The 17507-nt window shown below is 36.1% G+C and overlaps 1 protein-coding gene across 12 annotated transcripts in view; it reads left to right on the plus strand.

Annotated features, from left to right (window-relative positions):
- Positions 1 to 12839, plus strand: part of LOC139133904 (focal adhesion kinase 1-like) — a 64624-nt gene extending 51785 nt beyond the window's left edge. For all 12 annotated transcript variants that reach the window (XM_070700675.1, XM_070700681.1, XM_070700680.1 and 9 more), the window contains 13 exons: positions 149 to 249; positions 663 to 778; positions 1473 to 1573; positions 1981 to 2070; positions 2517 to 2721; positions 3236 to 3341; positions 3901 to 4101; positions 4629 to 4778; positions 5964 to 6089; positions 6559 to 6679; positions 6879 to 6937; positions 7502 to 7636; positions 8217 to 12839. In XM_070700675.1, the coding sequence (XP_070556776.1) occupies positions 149 to 249; positions 663 to 778; positions 1473 to 1573; positions 1981 to 2070; positions 2517 to 2721; positions 3236 to 3341; positions 3901 to 4101; positions 4629 to 4778; positions 5964 to 6089; positions 6559 to 6679; positions 6879 to 6937; positions 7502 to 7636; positions 8217 to 8543 (1838 nt within the window). In that variant the 3' untranslated portion in view covers positions 8544 to 12839. The remainder of the gene's footprint in view (positions 1 to 148; positions 250 to 662; positions 779 to 1472; positions 1574 to 1980; positions 2071 to 2516; positions 2722 to 3235; positions 3342 to 3900; positions 4102 to 4628; positions 4779 to 5963; positions 6090 to 6558; positions 6680 to 6878; positions 6938 to 7501; positions 7637 to 8216) is intronic.
- Positions 12840 to 17507: the final 4668 nt, after the last annotated feature.

Here is a 17507-nt window from a genome sequence, read left to right on the forward strand (position 1 = left end):
GTTTCATCAGTCTAGTTACAGGCTTCATTGCTTTTGATCTTTACGTCAGTGTGTCAGTGCTGACTCCTTGCATATCAGAATGTGTAATGAGTAGATAAGGATACAGGTAATAGTTTTGAATTTGCAAATATTTGATGTTTTCACACAGATATCATGAAGCAGTTTGATCATCCACACATAATCAAGTTGCTTGGTGTGTGTACTTCAGATCCTAAATGGATTGTCATGGAACTTGCTCCACTTGGAGAGGTGAGATTTTATTCTTTTTCATCTCTTATAGATTCATGGTATCCCTTTGTAAAGACTTCATCAATTAAAAGTGTACTCCTTTTAACATTTTAGCAAGGGTAGATGGTTTGAGAACCCCAGACTGTATTTCTGCTGTTCTTCAGTATAATGGCATTGACATCACAGGCAAATACAAAACAGTTGGCAAAAAGCTCTATATTTTCTTTGTGTGTGCCTTACTGGTGTTTAGACAGATTGTGTGATAATTGGAATGCTGTTTAGTTTACTTAAGACAATTGTCCTGTCAAAACATATGTTTTGTAACGCTTCACAGTGTGACATATTGAAATCCAACACTTTGTCTGGTGAACAGCTATTGTTGATATCACCGTATTATACAAGCAATCATTGACTTGATCATCTTATCATTGCAGATGAGGAGTTATTTACAGAATCACAAGTATGAGATAGACTTAGCTACCGTCATATTGTATTGTTTCCAATTGAGCACAGCATTGTCATATCTTGAAAGCAAGAAATTTGTACATAGGTGAGTAATTAGCTGTTAACAGGCTGTATGGTAGATTAATTTGTACGACAGATATGACAGACTGGCTGTATGAAATTTTAACAGATGGTCGATTTTTATGATACAACCTAATTGCTGCGTTGTTGTAATTATTAAGTATACAGTAACTAAATGTCTGTTTTGCTTGATATTGACTGTTAATGAACCATGTATTGCTCAATATTGACGAGTCGGTGTAGTTCATGTTGACTGCTGATGTAGCTTACATTCCTTGATATTGACTGATTATTAAGTTCGTATTGAGTATATTGACTGCTGGTTCACTGACACTTAATATTACTTAATATTGACTGACAACTAGTGATTAATATGTAACACGTGATTGCCAGATAGGGCTTTTTGCATGTTTTTCGATAATAACCTTTGAAAAACATTTGCAAATGTGCCAAATTTTCTGTCCTAAAATGTTTAAGTCAATTAATGTTTCCTTTTAATTATCTGAAAAGATTGACTTCCACTCAGTTTTCACAAATAGTTGCAATGATATATTGACTGTATTGTCATGACTGCAGGAATTTTGTTCAGTGGACAAATTCGCCTATTGTAGCACCAGTATTGACAAAAGATATAGATTTAGGTTGACTTCTTGAAATCAGAGAATGCATCCTAAGTCTACTGTACAGTTTGATTGAAAGAAATTGTGTTTGTTTTGCAGAGATATTGCTGCTCGTAATGTGTTAGTGGCTGCAGACGACAACGTCAAGCTTGGAGACTTTGGTTTATCAAGATGGGTAGAAGACCAGTCTTATTACAAAGGTAGCAATGCAGATATGATTTTGAAAAAAAAACTTGAAAATAACTTGAAAATTGCAATTTTCATCTCAAAGAAGAAAGGTTACCATTTACATTGTTATCATTTCACATGATATTAATTGCTTATCGTGACATTTATCAATTTGTTGTTCTCAAAAAGTTCTATTTATACCCCATTGCTATAGCAACGGATTCAGTAATATTGCAGTAATAATTACAAGCCATTATTGCAAGGCCTATTGAAATAGCTTTTGCTACCAGTTGCTATAGAAACAGCATGAATTACTGTGTGCGGTATCATTTCAGTTTGCAATAGAGTTCAAAAAGTTTATTACAGCCTCTACCTGCCCTCCTCACATCACTTATCATTTATATATCCTCATTTGTCTATTGTGTCATTGTCTACACAGCTTCAAAGGGTAAACTGCCAATCAAATGGATGGCACCAGAGTCTATCAATTTTAGAAGATTTACAACAGCCAGTGATGTGTGGATGTTTGGTGAGTTCACTAGAATCATCAGTGTTCTTTTCAGTGTTCAGATATCTGAGATAAAGTTCTTCTGAAAAATAGATTGATGAGAAAATGTTGAAAGATTTGATTTGAACAGCGTTCTATTTTTTCAGACACTCTTACATTCCAACATGTTGTATGATGTAATTGAATCTGGAAGATATTAATTTCTTTACTTTGTTCATACTGTGGTCAAAAAACCTTCAACTATTCTCTTTCATCATCAGAATAAAAATCAGCGTAGAGTTGCAAATTATCGGAGGTTTATTGAGACGTGAAATCCCAAATTGCTACTTATTCTCACTGTGCCCAACACTGTTTGATGAATGAATGAATACACAGTATCCTTAGTTTTGTGATAAAGTATACCATTAGTTACTGTGCATCTATTTATATCATCAGACAACACTGATTTTGCATTCTCTGTTTTCCAGGTGTGTGTATGTGGGAAATTGTGATGTTAGGTGTCAAACCATTCCAGGGAGTGAAAAACAATGATGTCATTGGTAAGATAGAGAATGGAGAGAGACTAGCTATGCCACCAAACTGTCCTCCAACTCTCTACAGTGTGATGACTTTATGCTGGTCGTACGAACCATCCAAGAGACCATCTTTTCAGGACCTCAAAAATAGATTAAGGTGAGTTGAATAAATTTCTTTCTAATTCCAGAGCCATGTTTGTTGTTGTTAACGTCAGTCCTTTGTTTTGTCAGTGTGATAGTCCCATAACATGATCTTCAAGTCGCGTCTGCAAGTCAACAGGGTGTGCGAGGGCTTTTTACCTTCTACAGCGCCCTCTAGCGACACAATTGAAATTCCTTTTCCATGGTGCAAGCGTGTTATCATGGCACATTCTGTGAAACTCAGACAGTGAACCCTGACCACATACCCATAAAAGTGAGACATATTTCCAATGTACAGAGGTGTTCAGGTTTTTAAAAAACACGTGTAATTCACATGTCTAAGTTATACTATTCTGATGAATGAAGGGTTGGTTCAGGAAGAATTTAGCTGTCTTACAGTTACTTTTAAAACCAAATATGTTTTGAGATCTCAGTACCGTATTAGTAAGAGTAGAAAATATTAAAATTTTTGTGCAGTGTTTTTTGGCATTTGAGTAATAGTATTGATTGTAAAATCTTACTTTATTCAGTGAAATTTTAGAAGAAGAAAAGGAGAGACAAGAAGACTCAATGCGACGGGAAAATAGACGAGTTGCTACATTGAACATGGGTATGATGGATGAACCGCCACCAAAGGTAAGCTTGTAATGGATAGGTTAAACATTTCAGCATAGTAACTCGGTCAAAGCAATGTGTGCATGACAATGAAAGGGAAGTTTGGGTACATAGAATGATGCTTATTGCATTTGTGATGCAGTGTTTGTTATAATAGCATGTATTTCTTATCGAATTATTTGCGATGTGAGAATTTGATGTTGTGAAATTTTGATGACATATTTATTATTAGGCAAAGCAAAACAACTGAGTTGATAATTTTTCAGTGTGAGCATTGCTCTGGTGTGCCTCACATACTGACGACATCTGTTCATCGGGTAAAATTGAGTTAAAGAGATCTACTTGTCACTGATTCTTCCAGTAGAAATGACAGAAGTTAGCACAATATTACATTAGACTTTAATTTTAAATTTATAATGAGTAATTTTAAATTCACGTCAAATTTGTATTAGTAATTAAGCAAAATATGGTATTTACAGTTTGCTTCATATAGCAGTTACATAATGAAGCTGGTACTGTAAGTCATGTATCTAATCAAGAAAACTTACTCATGACATTTTTTCTTTATCTCTTACAACAGCCAATGAGACCAGGTTTTCCACCAACCTCTCCACACACATCAGCCAGCCCAGTGTTGGGTCTAGACACCAGCACTGACCACTATCAGATGTCCCCACCTCAATCACATTACCAAACTCCACCAAACAGAAACTCAGGGAGTCAGCTTTCAGGGGGGTCTCTAGAAAGACCAGATTCTCCAAGCAAAGCCCTCACATTACAGGTTAGTATGACTCCCTAGTGCTGTGAACTTGTTCATAGTATCCTCAGGTTACTCTTTAAATTACATTGCACTGTACATGTATATTTTGCCTTATTACTTATTAAACATCCCAACAGTCTCATAACATTTTCGGCACATTAGATGGATGCTCAACTCGTAAAGATATTGTGGTACACTCTTCTGGGATGTTTGCAACGTCAGTTTTTAATATTGCAATTCAACTCAGAGATACATTTGCATATGTTAAAAGTAAGAATTTGCATATTTCAAAGGAATTAATTTGTGTTCAAATTGGGGGAATGATCTTCCGTATTTTGCAAATTTGTATTAAATGCTGTCTGTGCACAGCTTGCAACAAGCAGTTTGGAGGCTAAGATGGAATTGGTCGTCCATTCTTTGAGTTGCTTTTATGGACTGAACATACCAGGAGAATTCTGGGGACAAAGGCAGTTTTTCTACTTGATGCATAGAATACCATAGAAAGAAGTAAGTCACCATGTGTAACATAGAGATATTTTGTTCACCAGGAAAGGCAAGAATTGGAAGAACAACACCAGGAATACCAGGCTAAGATGAGAGACATTGAGAGACAAATGCTGGAACAGACATTACAACAACAACAAAAAGAATCTGAAGAAGATTCCAAGTGGCTTTTACATGAAGAACAGTTACTATTTGTAAGCAGTGCCTGATGTATACCTTAGTCAGCAATTCTTAGAGAATGGTTTCCAAATTTAAACGTATTCAGTGCTTTCCTTTCAAAGCATCTGATTCCCTGGCTATTATCTCAAACTCATTGGCTTGTACTTTTGATGATGTGGCTGGTATTTTTTATGATTAAGCCGTTTAGCCAGTAGTTTTGGCTTCTACTAGGCCAATGGACTAGTGAATTATTCAGTTGGTGACTAAAATATTGACTGGTGGGCTAGAGGTCACTGAGGCTGGGCTAGTGGTCTTTGTATTTAGGTGTGAGCCCCTAGGCCAGTGGATTTGTAAATGATATGCTCATTCCTGCTTGACGGTGTCTTTTAATGGGACTTTATGTGTTACTGTTAGTTAAATGAATATTAAGTATGCAGAAATATGAGGATGTGTATGAAGTGAAGAGATTTATCTCCCCATGCAGTGGTGTGTTATAGTACATTGGTCTAGCCACACACAGTATAAAACAATAGGGTTAGGGTTGTACTATAGTTTGTTGACAAATAGGCAAGGTTGATAGTAATATCACAGTCCATATGCTGCATTCTTGACTCTATCATTCAGGAAATAATATATATTACAGCCCAAACATGGGACTATGTGCCCGAGGGCAGGTGACCATTTGCCTGACGTCAGTCTGGCAAATGGTCTCCTGCCCTGAGGGTACATAATACATAGTCCCATGTTTGGGCTGTAATATTTTTATTACATGCCTCTCTTACACAGTTTCACTCAAAATATTTAGATCTATTGGCAAATGATAATCCAATGCTTTATTGCCATCTTAGACAAAAATCCGATAAAAATGGAACGATTTTCATCATCGAATGGCGCAATGATATATTTAAACTACTGTTATGTGGTTTATCAATTTTTTTTCTGCAAAATTTTCCAAACTGGATTTCCTGTGCAAAACATGAAATTTCAACATTTTTACATAAAAAAGTTGTAAAGTTGAAAATAGTTACGGTTCACTTTCAGTCCAATGATGACTGCGGCCCGCAATGTCATCGGCGAGTTATCATTGAATCCTATGGAGCGCGTGACATTCGATATACGAAGCATGTAATAATCATTTTCCTCTTACGTTATATCACCTTATGAAATGGACTTTAAAGTACACTGAATATAATTGATGGAATTTTGCTCAATAATTGCAGAAAACTGAAGGTGAAAAGAAGAAGAAGAAGGAAAGACCCAACAAACCAAAAAGAAATGATAAAAAAGATCTGTACAGTGAAGTCAAACCCATCACTACGACAGTGGCTGGTAATGGAATCAATGGAGTAAGTCAATAAAATATCATCATGGTATCATCACCTTTAAACAATGTGAAGGTCTAATTCCCCAACTGATTTTATTTAAATCATGTATTACAATGTTAGAATTGTCCAGTTTAGATTTCAAGATTTTAAAAAAGATAGCACAGCCAACAATAATAGGTCAGGAAGAATTATTAAATAGTTCTCTGAAATGTCGCTTCTATGTTAGCTGATTTAGAATTTTTTGAAATTGCAGCAAATATATACTTTTGCATTGCAATTATTTTAGTGTTGTCTCGTAAATATTTAACCCCACCTTGAGGATGTTAAGTACTGCAGTTGTTTTACTGGAAGGGCAGTTTTGTTGTGCATACTTATACAGCATATCAATTTTTACAAACTTTCTATAGAGCATTGCAGGACTGTTCTGAAAGGCACTGCATTGTCTAAAACATGAAAACTTTTTTAATTTGTGGATGTTCACAATTTGTAGGAAGGTGATGATGCATCAGGGCCAATGTATCAACCGTACTCACCCCCTCCAGTAGCTGCTACATCTACCACTACCACTCCCTACAGTCAATCCAACGTACCGTTACCAGCCGCACCGTCAAGTGAGTAATTTCATATCGCTCTGATCTCTCTTTTAAACACAAGGCCTTTCGTGTATCTCATTACATATATTACCCTTTTCAGAGTCTTTTCCAACATTTTATGATGTCGTAACTTTCTGCCCAATAAAATTGTTGAATTTGATGTTCAAAACTGTGAATGGTAGTCATAGTAATGTGAGGTTGTGCCTGATGATTTCAGATAACGGTGCGTTTTCCAGTAATCACAATAATGTCCAAGAAGAGAGGCCACATGTACCTGTAAGTGCTCAGTCAACATTTTTAATTTCTTTACAACTAGTATAATGCTTTCCGATTTCCCATGTATTTTATCTCCATGTTACAGTCAGAGCCCATAATTATGCTTAATGGTGTTTATTGTTTGATTACTATGAACAGGGTTCAAAAACATCAATTTATACAATTTGTTTTATTATGATATCACAGCATATGCTGATGGGATCTTATGCTAGTCAAATATTTTTGTCATGTTACACTTTCCTGAAAAAAGTTTCAACTTTGAAAAAATTTCCCGTACTGGGATTGTAGTATGAAAAAAATTTGTTGAAACAGATATCTCCTTGTCTTTGAGGCATCAACCCTAAAAAATAAGAGGGTCTAATATGTTTGAGGGCACATACAAACCCAGTGCTTGAAAAAATTCTTCTTTCATAACAGCAAATTTAGTTTATTGCTATTGTTTGCAAAAAGTATGATGAAATTAATAACTTTTCACACCTTTGAAATGTGAAAATTTTGTCAAATTTTACAAGTTTCACCCCTGACCCTAACCCTTTCACTTTTACCTTCACCTTTGACTTTCAGGTTGGGCCTACCATGGACGTTGACAGGACAAATGACACAGTATTTGAGAACACCACTGGTGTTGTAAAGGCGGTGATGGACATGTCAAACAGTATACAAGTTACAAGGTCATTTGACTATGTCAATCTTGTCAAGGTAAGAAAATATAGGAGTTAGTCAGCACAGTTCTTGTACAATCGATGGCCAAGTTTTTAATTTGAGCCTTGGGCCTTGAGCCTTGAAACTAGGGGAAAAGAGTCCTCAATGTATTTCAACATCTATCTATATATATATATATTACATATTGAGCTTATGCCATTTGCACTCTCCCATGACAGTGTGTGTGTGTGCTAACCACAAAACAGACGAGTTAGAATATCTCTGCGGTTCATCTCAAATGTTCCAGTAAACATGAAAAGCAATGTAACTTCAACAGAGGAAGTTTGTAGTACTTTCACTCCAGTTTTAAAATTTACATGGCATTACCAAACAGAGTGTAATCGATATGAATAAAAACTTGCATGGCATGTTCTGAGAAAACTGGGCCAGTATTATATGCACAAGGTAAACCTTGTTACAAATAAATTTTATTACAATTCAGTTCCCAGTGATAAAGTTTGACTAGCAGGAAACTCCATGGAGGATGGTATGATGTGAATCGGCACAGTACTTGATGAGGCTCTTGAAAAAAAAAATTGTTAAAAACACTTTGATTTGGTTTGTTTTGCTTCCTCAGGGCGTGGGGCTTGCATTGAAGATGTTACTTTCCAGTGTGGATGGAATTGTTTCAGAATTACCGTCATCAAAACATAGAGAGGTGGAAATGGCACACAAGGTGCTTAGTTCTGACATGTCAGAGCTAGTCAACCAGATGAAGCTGGCGCAGAAATACGCATCAACGACCTTAGATGGCGAGTACAGAAGAAATATGCTGTCAGCTGCTCACGTCTTGGCTGTTGATGCGAAAAATCTACTAGACGTTGTGGATTCGGCGAGGGCGCTAGCACAGATGGAGGCACAGGCGCAGTTTGAACTGGACCAGCAAGGAGGTGCCTTCACGTAGCTATGCAGTGTATGGGCATTACAAGGATTAGTTGAATCTGTACATTACTGTAAAAGGGTGCTATTTATATAAAAAAAGAAACAAAGATTTTGCAGGGTTGCGGGTATGAGTTTCAAAGTTGCTGCCTTACTGCGCTGATGTCTACACGTTGGAATGATCCATAATTAATTCCATGGAAGGATCAATCCATCAATGCAAATCCAGCATATTTATATGGATCATTGTTCTACACCATTGCAGGGTAATCTTCACCGTCATCTCTGCAATACTGTAATCAACATAAAACACAAAGTTCAGAATTTCATGAAATCATAGTAAATGTTCCTGTACCCTTTTCACACCCAAATTTTAATATATCCCATTGTTTTTATGGAAGTATTTGGACCATTTTACTGTGAAATAGGGATAAGAGGGTTACAAACACAGGATTTTATTTTCATTTTCCATTGTGGTGATCATCAGTGTTCAGAATTTTGCAGTGACACATTCCTTAAACATCACCAATGCAGCAAATATCAAGATGTTTGTCAAAGGTTGTTACTATGGACTTTCACTAAATGGTGTATGACAAGGACCCAGCCATGTTTGCCTGGCTCAACTACATTCACTTTCCAAGCTACTGTGTCATCAGAGAATTTATAGATCAACACTTGTGAGTGTGGTTTTGTAAAATAGAGTTTTACAGCAACAAATGCGTTCTTTTGAGAATAGCTGTGATAATCAAAAACATATCTGAAGTGTAATAAAAAACCAAACTAGGCATTTTCCCCTAATTATTAACTGAACCTTTGTTCTACTATAATTGGAATTGCTTGAACAAGGGTTCAAGGGGTGGAAATTAGGAGTATTTGTGATTTTGGCCAGTCATAAATTTAAAAAAAAAATATTTTCCTCAAATCATAAAGTGAGACTTTTGTTCTGTTGTTGTACTTGTTTGAACAAGGGTTCAGGGAATCAAAATGAAGAGTATTAGTGATTTGGCCAGTCATAAATTAAAAACAAAAATAATGTAAATAGCAGATTAGCTAAGCTCAAATAACTTTTGGAGAAGTAATGGATTTATGTGTTTCGGAAAGTAAGGGTTACAAGATCTCATAATTCCACCAATTATGTGCAATTTCAGTTTCTTTAACAGCTGATGCAAAGAGCAGTCAGGCTCTATAGTGGACTGATATCAGTTATTTTCCTTTGTAACATTTCGATGATGTTGGTAGCAGCTTCTTGAATACAAAAATTTGTCAGTGTAGAATCTGTGCGGTGTACACATGTCTGTGCAGTGTTGCATAATTGTGTCATGATTGTGCCCGCTGACATTTACACACCCACTCAGTTGGTTTCAACACAATCTTTACGCTCTGACACACACACACACACACACTTATATCCACCCAGAGTGAACATTTAACCTCATCAATTGATCAATGCTTACCCTCACAGATTCACACAGGATATGCACATAAAACACAATGTATCAACTGCTCTTCATTGTTTCTCAGAAAAGTAGACAATAAATTACAGGTATTGACTAAGACAAGTCTTCTATGGTGCCTGATTTTACTTGCATCAGATGTTAAATTTTCAGTAGATAAAGCACGTTTGAATGTATCAATATTCAGCAGGAGTTTCTAGTTCAACATTTAAACGGTAGATGTTCAAACAGACAATGAAGTCAGTAAATAAGATTCAATGACTTGGTGTACAAACTATTGAACACAGGTTAAAAAGTATTATTTTTTAAGGTTAAGATTGTATATCTCTGCCACAGTGTATATTAAGTCTGCACATACAACTGGCTTGCAGCTTGTTTCAGTTGATCAATAAAGTGCCATATAAACTTAGGGAGTCACTTTCAAATTTACACTCACCTAAGAGGTCTTAAGGCAATCAGTGCCTGGGCTAGATAGACATAAGGGTTTGCATTAATTTTTTTCACATACTTAAAGGCTCATGAAAGCTGCGAGAATAGGTTTAGCTTTGTAGCAATGTGTATGTAGAATGCAGACTATTTTATTTTTAGATTTTGTTCTGAAAAATGATAACCTACAAGGCAATAGTTATAATTTTGTAGTTATGTGAGGGGAACTGTTTGCCTTCGATACAAAAGATCTGTGAATAAAAAATTTTGTAATTTGACTTGCTTGTTTATTTTCTGTATTTGTGATATTAATATTTGATTGTTTTGATAGTAATTATAAATTTAATTCTGCATGTAATTTTCTACTGAGGTTTAACTTAATAACTGCTGCCGTATAACAAAAAGACAAAAATCAAAATTTAGTTTCCATTTTTGTTGTGGTAATTTTCAAAGACAAAACAAGGCCTGGAAATAATGTAATGGTTTCTGAAATCTCAATCAAAATTTCCTGATAAAATAAGTATTACTCTGAATTTAAAAAGCTGCTTTGCTTGTAATTGTTGTCATTTATCATTTGATGTTCTCCAGGCTAGTGTGAAAAAAGTAACCATGTTCAAACGACGCAAAAGGGCCTGCTTACTTTGGACCTTTCACAGAATACTACTACTTTAAAACGGGATTAAGACTTAAATTACATTCTCTCAAAAGAGTTGATTTATTTCAAAATATCATCAGTGAATGAAGTGGTATAGCCAAGACTATCCAAGCTACCCTAACTTCCCTTACATATTACACCAGTCTGTAAATTTTCAGTGCTTTGTCATAACACAAAGTTTTTGATGATTGTTTTCATGTTAAAGCCCAAGTCTTTCAAGACTGGGGAATGCTACATCATGTTGTCTTTGGTAAGCAAGATGTCAAGTGACCTCTATGACCTGGGGTCAAAGTTCATATACCTCTATTACCTTTTATGGCCATGCACTTGTCCGGTCTTCTAATGGTGGTATTTTTTGCACATTTGTCACTCCAGCTGAATACTTGATACCATAGCATTACTTCTATTCAACAACTATAATGCCGACTGTAAAATCCAAGAGAAAGTTTACAGTTTAGTCTTCTGATAACAATGGTAGTTCTCCTGCAAGAGAGAAAGCTTGTATTTAATACGGGGATTGTTTTTTGCCAGGAACAATGTAAACTGATTATCAGGCATTTTATTAGATTGTAGTTGTGAAAACGTAGGAAAGATGTGCCTTTACAAACGGTATGATCTCAGGCAAGATACTGACATTTGTGTGTATAGTCATACAGTTTACAGCTTTGCTTTAGATATGTCTTGTAAGCAGACTTTGCATTGTACCAGTGTGAGCAACCATGCCAAACATCAGTCAAAGTAACAGATCAGATATTTGAAGAGAGGATTTACCTCAAAGTGAAGGACTTGGAAACCAATTCAGATAACTACATCACTTGTGTTTTGGCAGCTTTGTGCAAGCTCTGCATTGAAACAACTCTTGACTTCAAATTGATTGCAATATAGCTGTTAAGAAAACCAGTGTATTTTGCAAGTTAATTCTCTGAACCTTGTTCAAGAGCGAATCCTCTACATGATGTCATGGGTCACTGACGGGTCAGGGTTCACAGGGTTATACTGTTTCACCTTTTCACCATCATAGTCTGCTCCAAACCCATAGTTTTCAATGGTGAGTGTGGATCTGTGAACTGAGACTTGGGGATGAATAGGTTAGGTGTGAAATGATAAAAGCCTTATGCTATATATATTGAAAATAATCATGTAGCGTGACCATTTTAGGAATTGTGGTAGTTGATACAAAAGAGATGCTAGAAGTAAAGTAATGGCACAAAGTTAAATAGTGTATTTTTGTTGCAATTCTTTTGTTGTTCAATTTACAATTTACATGCTGTACACTGACAAGTGAGAAATGTTACAATAAGTTCGAACGTTCTTCAGATGTGTGACTCTGATTCCCAGAATGCTCTGGTGCCAAAATGGCAGTTGTGCATATATCCCACAATCCATCACTGTCCATAATGGCAGCAGTGTATGTCAGGGAATACTAGTATACTTGATGCCAAACAAACAGGACTTGTAACTCTTTTTATGCCAACAATACTCAATTGTAGAAGCCAGGATACCACGATGCTTGGTACATCCAATCTTCATTTACTTGTTTCAAGCAGAAGAGCTCGACTTCCTTTCAGCTGAGAAGCTGACACAATTAATTGTTCCATTATTTGAAGTATTTTCACATTTCCAGGTCATTCTTCCTGTACAGCACATTTTCTATTTGTGTAGAGGTCTCCATAGCAACAGACTGAAATAACTGAGTTGAGGATACGTAGCAACGTTGTTTTTCAGTCACCTTGCAATTTCAATGGAACTTTCCTGGACTTCAATAAAGCTTTTCTTTTATAAATTATACTCGCATAAAGTGTTTTATTGTGAACAGTCTCTGTGAAACAGAGGACAGTAGAACATAATCAGTAATGTCTGTGGCATCCCATCAGCATTTGTGATTGCACACTCAAGGCCTTTAGAGGCAAATTTGCATAATCACTCTACATGGCCAGATGGTCAAGTATTTGCATATCTGCTATCATTTGCCTTCAATCCCGGAATGAAGTTTGCTGTGGCTTCAAATTTACATGTAGCTCAATTGACTGTAGATGGCATGCCATTTTAGGCCAATAATTGATATCAGTTGATTCACATGCTAAAACCTCCCACAATGCACTGCATAAATGAAGACTGAAGACTGTAGATGCATGCCATTTTAGGCCAATAATTGATATCAGTTGAGTCACATGCTAAAACCTCCCACAATGCACTGCATAAATGAATACATCTATATAGTTAATCAGATTTACTTGTGTGACTTTCAGAAGTTTGTTGACATCGTATTCCTACACAGGAAGTCTTTCATGTATTTCATAATTATACACTTGAGGTCACAAATTTTTTTCTACATATACTCTAGTCTCAAATGATATTTGAAAATTCATAAAGTAATATCAAGTTTTTGTATGAATTTTTAACATTAATAAAAAAGTGTGTTTGTTAAAGAGCAACTCCTACTTGACGGTAAACAGACTGCCAAGTGGAGATAACTGCTTATGTTGGAGTATTTTCCTGAAATGCGTTTTGGAGTTACTACTTTTCTCTGAAGGTAAATTGAGCTGTATAGAATTCGCGGACTGCTGACAACCATGTGTGATAGAGCCATTGCATAACAGTGCATAGCTGGCAACATGCGTTGCGTGGATTTGGGGGCTGAAGAGAGAGTTCCGTTATGCCAAAGTGACCTCGATCTGTGTCCCGGTTGTGAAGAGAGGCATTTTCCTGATTGCGTTACTTGAAGAAGAGAAAACACCACAAAGCAAAGTGCTTGCTCTAGGAAAGGTAAGAAACAAGATGCACCTGGAAGCCAGAACGACAGAACTGTCGTGGTAAATGAACTTTCATCATTGTTTCTTATGGAACAAAATTGATATTCTGACTGATATTATTGTCAAATTGTGTGTTGATAGGGGTGATACATACGACGATAAAGAGGTCGAACATGCCAAGAGGCTGCTCTTTGAGTCATGCATAACCGATATTATAAGACTGGCTTTATTGGCCGTCAACATGGTAACGGATCTCACGATAACTGTACTACCATAGAGAACCCAGAATTCTGGTTGTTGTTTGTATTGTTGTGTGGTTTATTAGTCGTGTTGTTGTTGTTGTTGTGTTGTTGTTGTTGTTGTTTATTGACCAATAAATTTCAACGAAGATAACTGTTGTGTTGTGATTGTTTCAAACGTAATGTATATGTCAGATATGTCATAAGAAACGCTACAAGAACACTATCATTCTTTGACCCGATGTAACTCTATGCCGTTTAAGTCCATGGAGAGAGTGTACGTTGGCATAGAGTTATAAAACACAACAGTTATCTTCGTTGAATTTTATTGGTCAACAACAACAATAACAACACGACTAATAAACATAAACAACAATACAAACAACAACAACCAGATTTCTGGGTTCCCTATGGTATACATGAACTTAATTTATTTTATTTATTTATTTTATTTATTCAGCTTTGATATGAAGTCAGGATGAGTCGCACAGGTGACTGACACCTATAAAAAAGCAAGCCTCCACAAAAGAACAAATTTTACAATTTACACATACAAATTAAAACAGAAAAGACAAACGACTTATAAAAAATTCAAAAATAATACAATAACAAAAACTATACGAAAAAATTCAAAAAAAAACAGAGAAATAACAGAGAAGGCAACTTTTACAGTGGCACTTTCCCACCCAAGTACAAGTGTTATCAGGATAAAATTTATTGTTTAACAGACCCGTGTAATGTTTTAATAATATAGACTTGTATGACCTAACACTTGTTGAAGATTTGCCATGAAAGGGCATTACACTACATGAGTAAAAAGCTCTATTAAAAACGAATGACGAAAACATTCAGTTTTAAAAAGTGGCATCTTCATGGAAGTATCATCAGGGGATTTGAATGTGACAAACTGGCTTAAATTTAAATCATACATACCAATAAAACATTTAGCTAAAGAGACAGTCATTTAATTCTCTCCTGTAGCTCAACGGGATCAAATTCAATTTAATCATACATGAGTTCTTTGTAATTCATCTCCTGGGGATATCCCAGAATATATTTTGTGGCTCTCCTTGGGACACCTTTAAGACGTAGCAATGATTGCTTAGTCGTGACAGCCCATGACTGGGATGAATAATCGAGAATACTACGGACAAGGGATAAATACAGTTGGAGTTTCATTTTAGTGGAACAGGTGTGGCCACATGTACGTTTAATCAGTCCCAGCATGCGGTTTACTTTTGTAACAGATATATTGATATGCTTATCCCAAGACATATTGGAAGAAACTTCTGCTGTCAACTTTTTCTAGGGAAACACCACGCATTGAATAAATATAGGTAATGGGGTTGCGTTTTCCACTATGGTATATTATGAATGCAATATCAGTAAGACCTATAACGACTGTCACCAATCGATATGTCTAAATAGACATCTCTGTTCTGATCAAAGAAATTACTAATTTCTTTCATTAGAACAGAGACTCTAATCAAATTAGAGTATTACCACGTGACGTGTCACAATTATTAGTAAAGCGAAATGAATACCATTATGAACGTGACGACATGAAAGCTGAATTCGCATCCTGAAAGAAATGTCATGAAGGATAGGTTCATTTATACAACACTGAGGTTTTGAAGATTGACTCTCGCGGCAAATCAGAGGTGTTGATTCATAATGAACAAGAAACACGACGCGGCAGATTCATCCAATGACACTATTTTGCATACAAATACCGATGTCACTAACTGTGTAGATGATTCAATTAAATGATCTATCTGATCATGATACGAATTGTTAAAGAAGTATTTCAACGCTGGTATAGTGACTCTGCAAGAACAGTGAGTTCAACTGCAGTCGATAAAATAACACCTGTAGAGTGGTTGGTATTGAGCAGGGTGTAATCACCGCCATGTCAGTTGTCGTCATTGTAGGCCTAATGCGAAAAGATCCACTCAAGGATCAAAATCGGTCATCACTGGAACAAACACACAAACGTCATCACTATAAGCCGTGAATACTATGTCACCTGCCGAAATATTTGTTCGTCGCATTCTCCACAAACTACTGCAAATGATAATATGTAACATCACACCTTTAAAAAATCGGTTTTTGAGATGTAAAACCTGTTCCATTACAAACTAAATATGAATCAGATCCATCCTTTAGGGTAATTACGACTTCCCAACATTGTAAAGACGTTTTGTCTCCAAAAGTTTTAGTGATGATGAAATTCTAATCCTACTAGAAAGAATCGGCAACTGCAATGCTGCACCTCTAACTGTCCTGGCACGAAATCGTCTAGTGAGACAATACAGGAAGCTTTGCAAAGATCGCGATATCTGTTTTCTTCAAGAACATTGGTTGTATAAATCGGAGCTTAATCTGTTATCACACATTAGTGACAATTTTATGCAGTTGATGCACCACCAAAACATCGATGCATGATGAGGATTAATTGACTATTTGGGGAGTGGCCGTTATGTGGATTTAATCACTTGGTCATGTAAATATTAAACGTTTATTGATGATAACCGTATTATCGGCCTTCAAGTTAGACACTCTGCTATTTCGACCATTATAAAATGAATATATGCCAACTCAAAATAGAGATAATTATCAGGAGTTTCTTGAGTATTTGCAGAAAGTTCGTCACCGCGTTGACAATGCTCAAACAGTGTTATGGTCATCGGGAACTGGAATACCGACATAAGAAGTATCTCTGAATTTGGCAAAGAAATAATTAGTTTCTGTAAGACAATAATTGCATTTGTTCTGGTGTTAATCTCTTGGTATAACAATCAACAAAACTTTACGTACTATCGTGAAGTCGACCATTCTACGTCATGACTTGACCACTGAGTTTCAAATCCTGTGGCACATTCATATATTCGTGATGTGAACATTTTACATAATCATATCGGGTCAGACCACTTTGTTTAAGTGTTGTATGTAATCTTGATTCCCTTCAGAATTTAATACGACTTCCAGTTTTGTGCCCAAATAGCTCGACATTAAATAAGATCGACTGGTTTTGTATTGATAATATCTCCTTACATAATTATCATAATTTGTCTGAGCATTACTTGAGAACCATCGCGGATTGGATGCTGGGGCAGTCGCTTGTCGTGATTCTACATGTAACAATTCCTCTCACTTAAATCCTATTAATAAGCTTTATGACGATACTGTTGAAGGGATGAAGATATGTACTTCACGTCCATTGCCATTTGAATTTTCTGTTAACTGTCAACTTTGATGTGGCACTAACTCTACTCACGAAGTGTCGTGGCAGCTTTTCCTCAATTTTTACCATAGAGGGCGCTTCAAGGGGGCCTTTCACAAAACTTTCATTTAGCTTTTCCTGGTGCGTGCTGAAGTAACCATCAGTGTTTTCCAGTGTCACAGTTTTCATTCAACTTTTGATTTTAAAGTGGAATCTTTTTTGTAACATCTTTGAAACAT

This window comes from Ptychodera flava, chromosome 5 (assembly GCF_041260155.1).
Source record: "Ptychodera flava strain L36383 chromosome 5, AS_Pfla_20210202, whole genome shotgun sequence".
NCBI lineage: Eukaryota > Metazoa > Hemichordata > Enteropneusta > Ptychoderidae > Ptychodera > Ptychodera flava.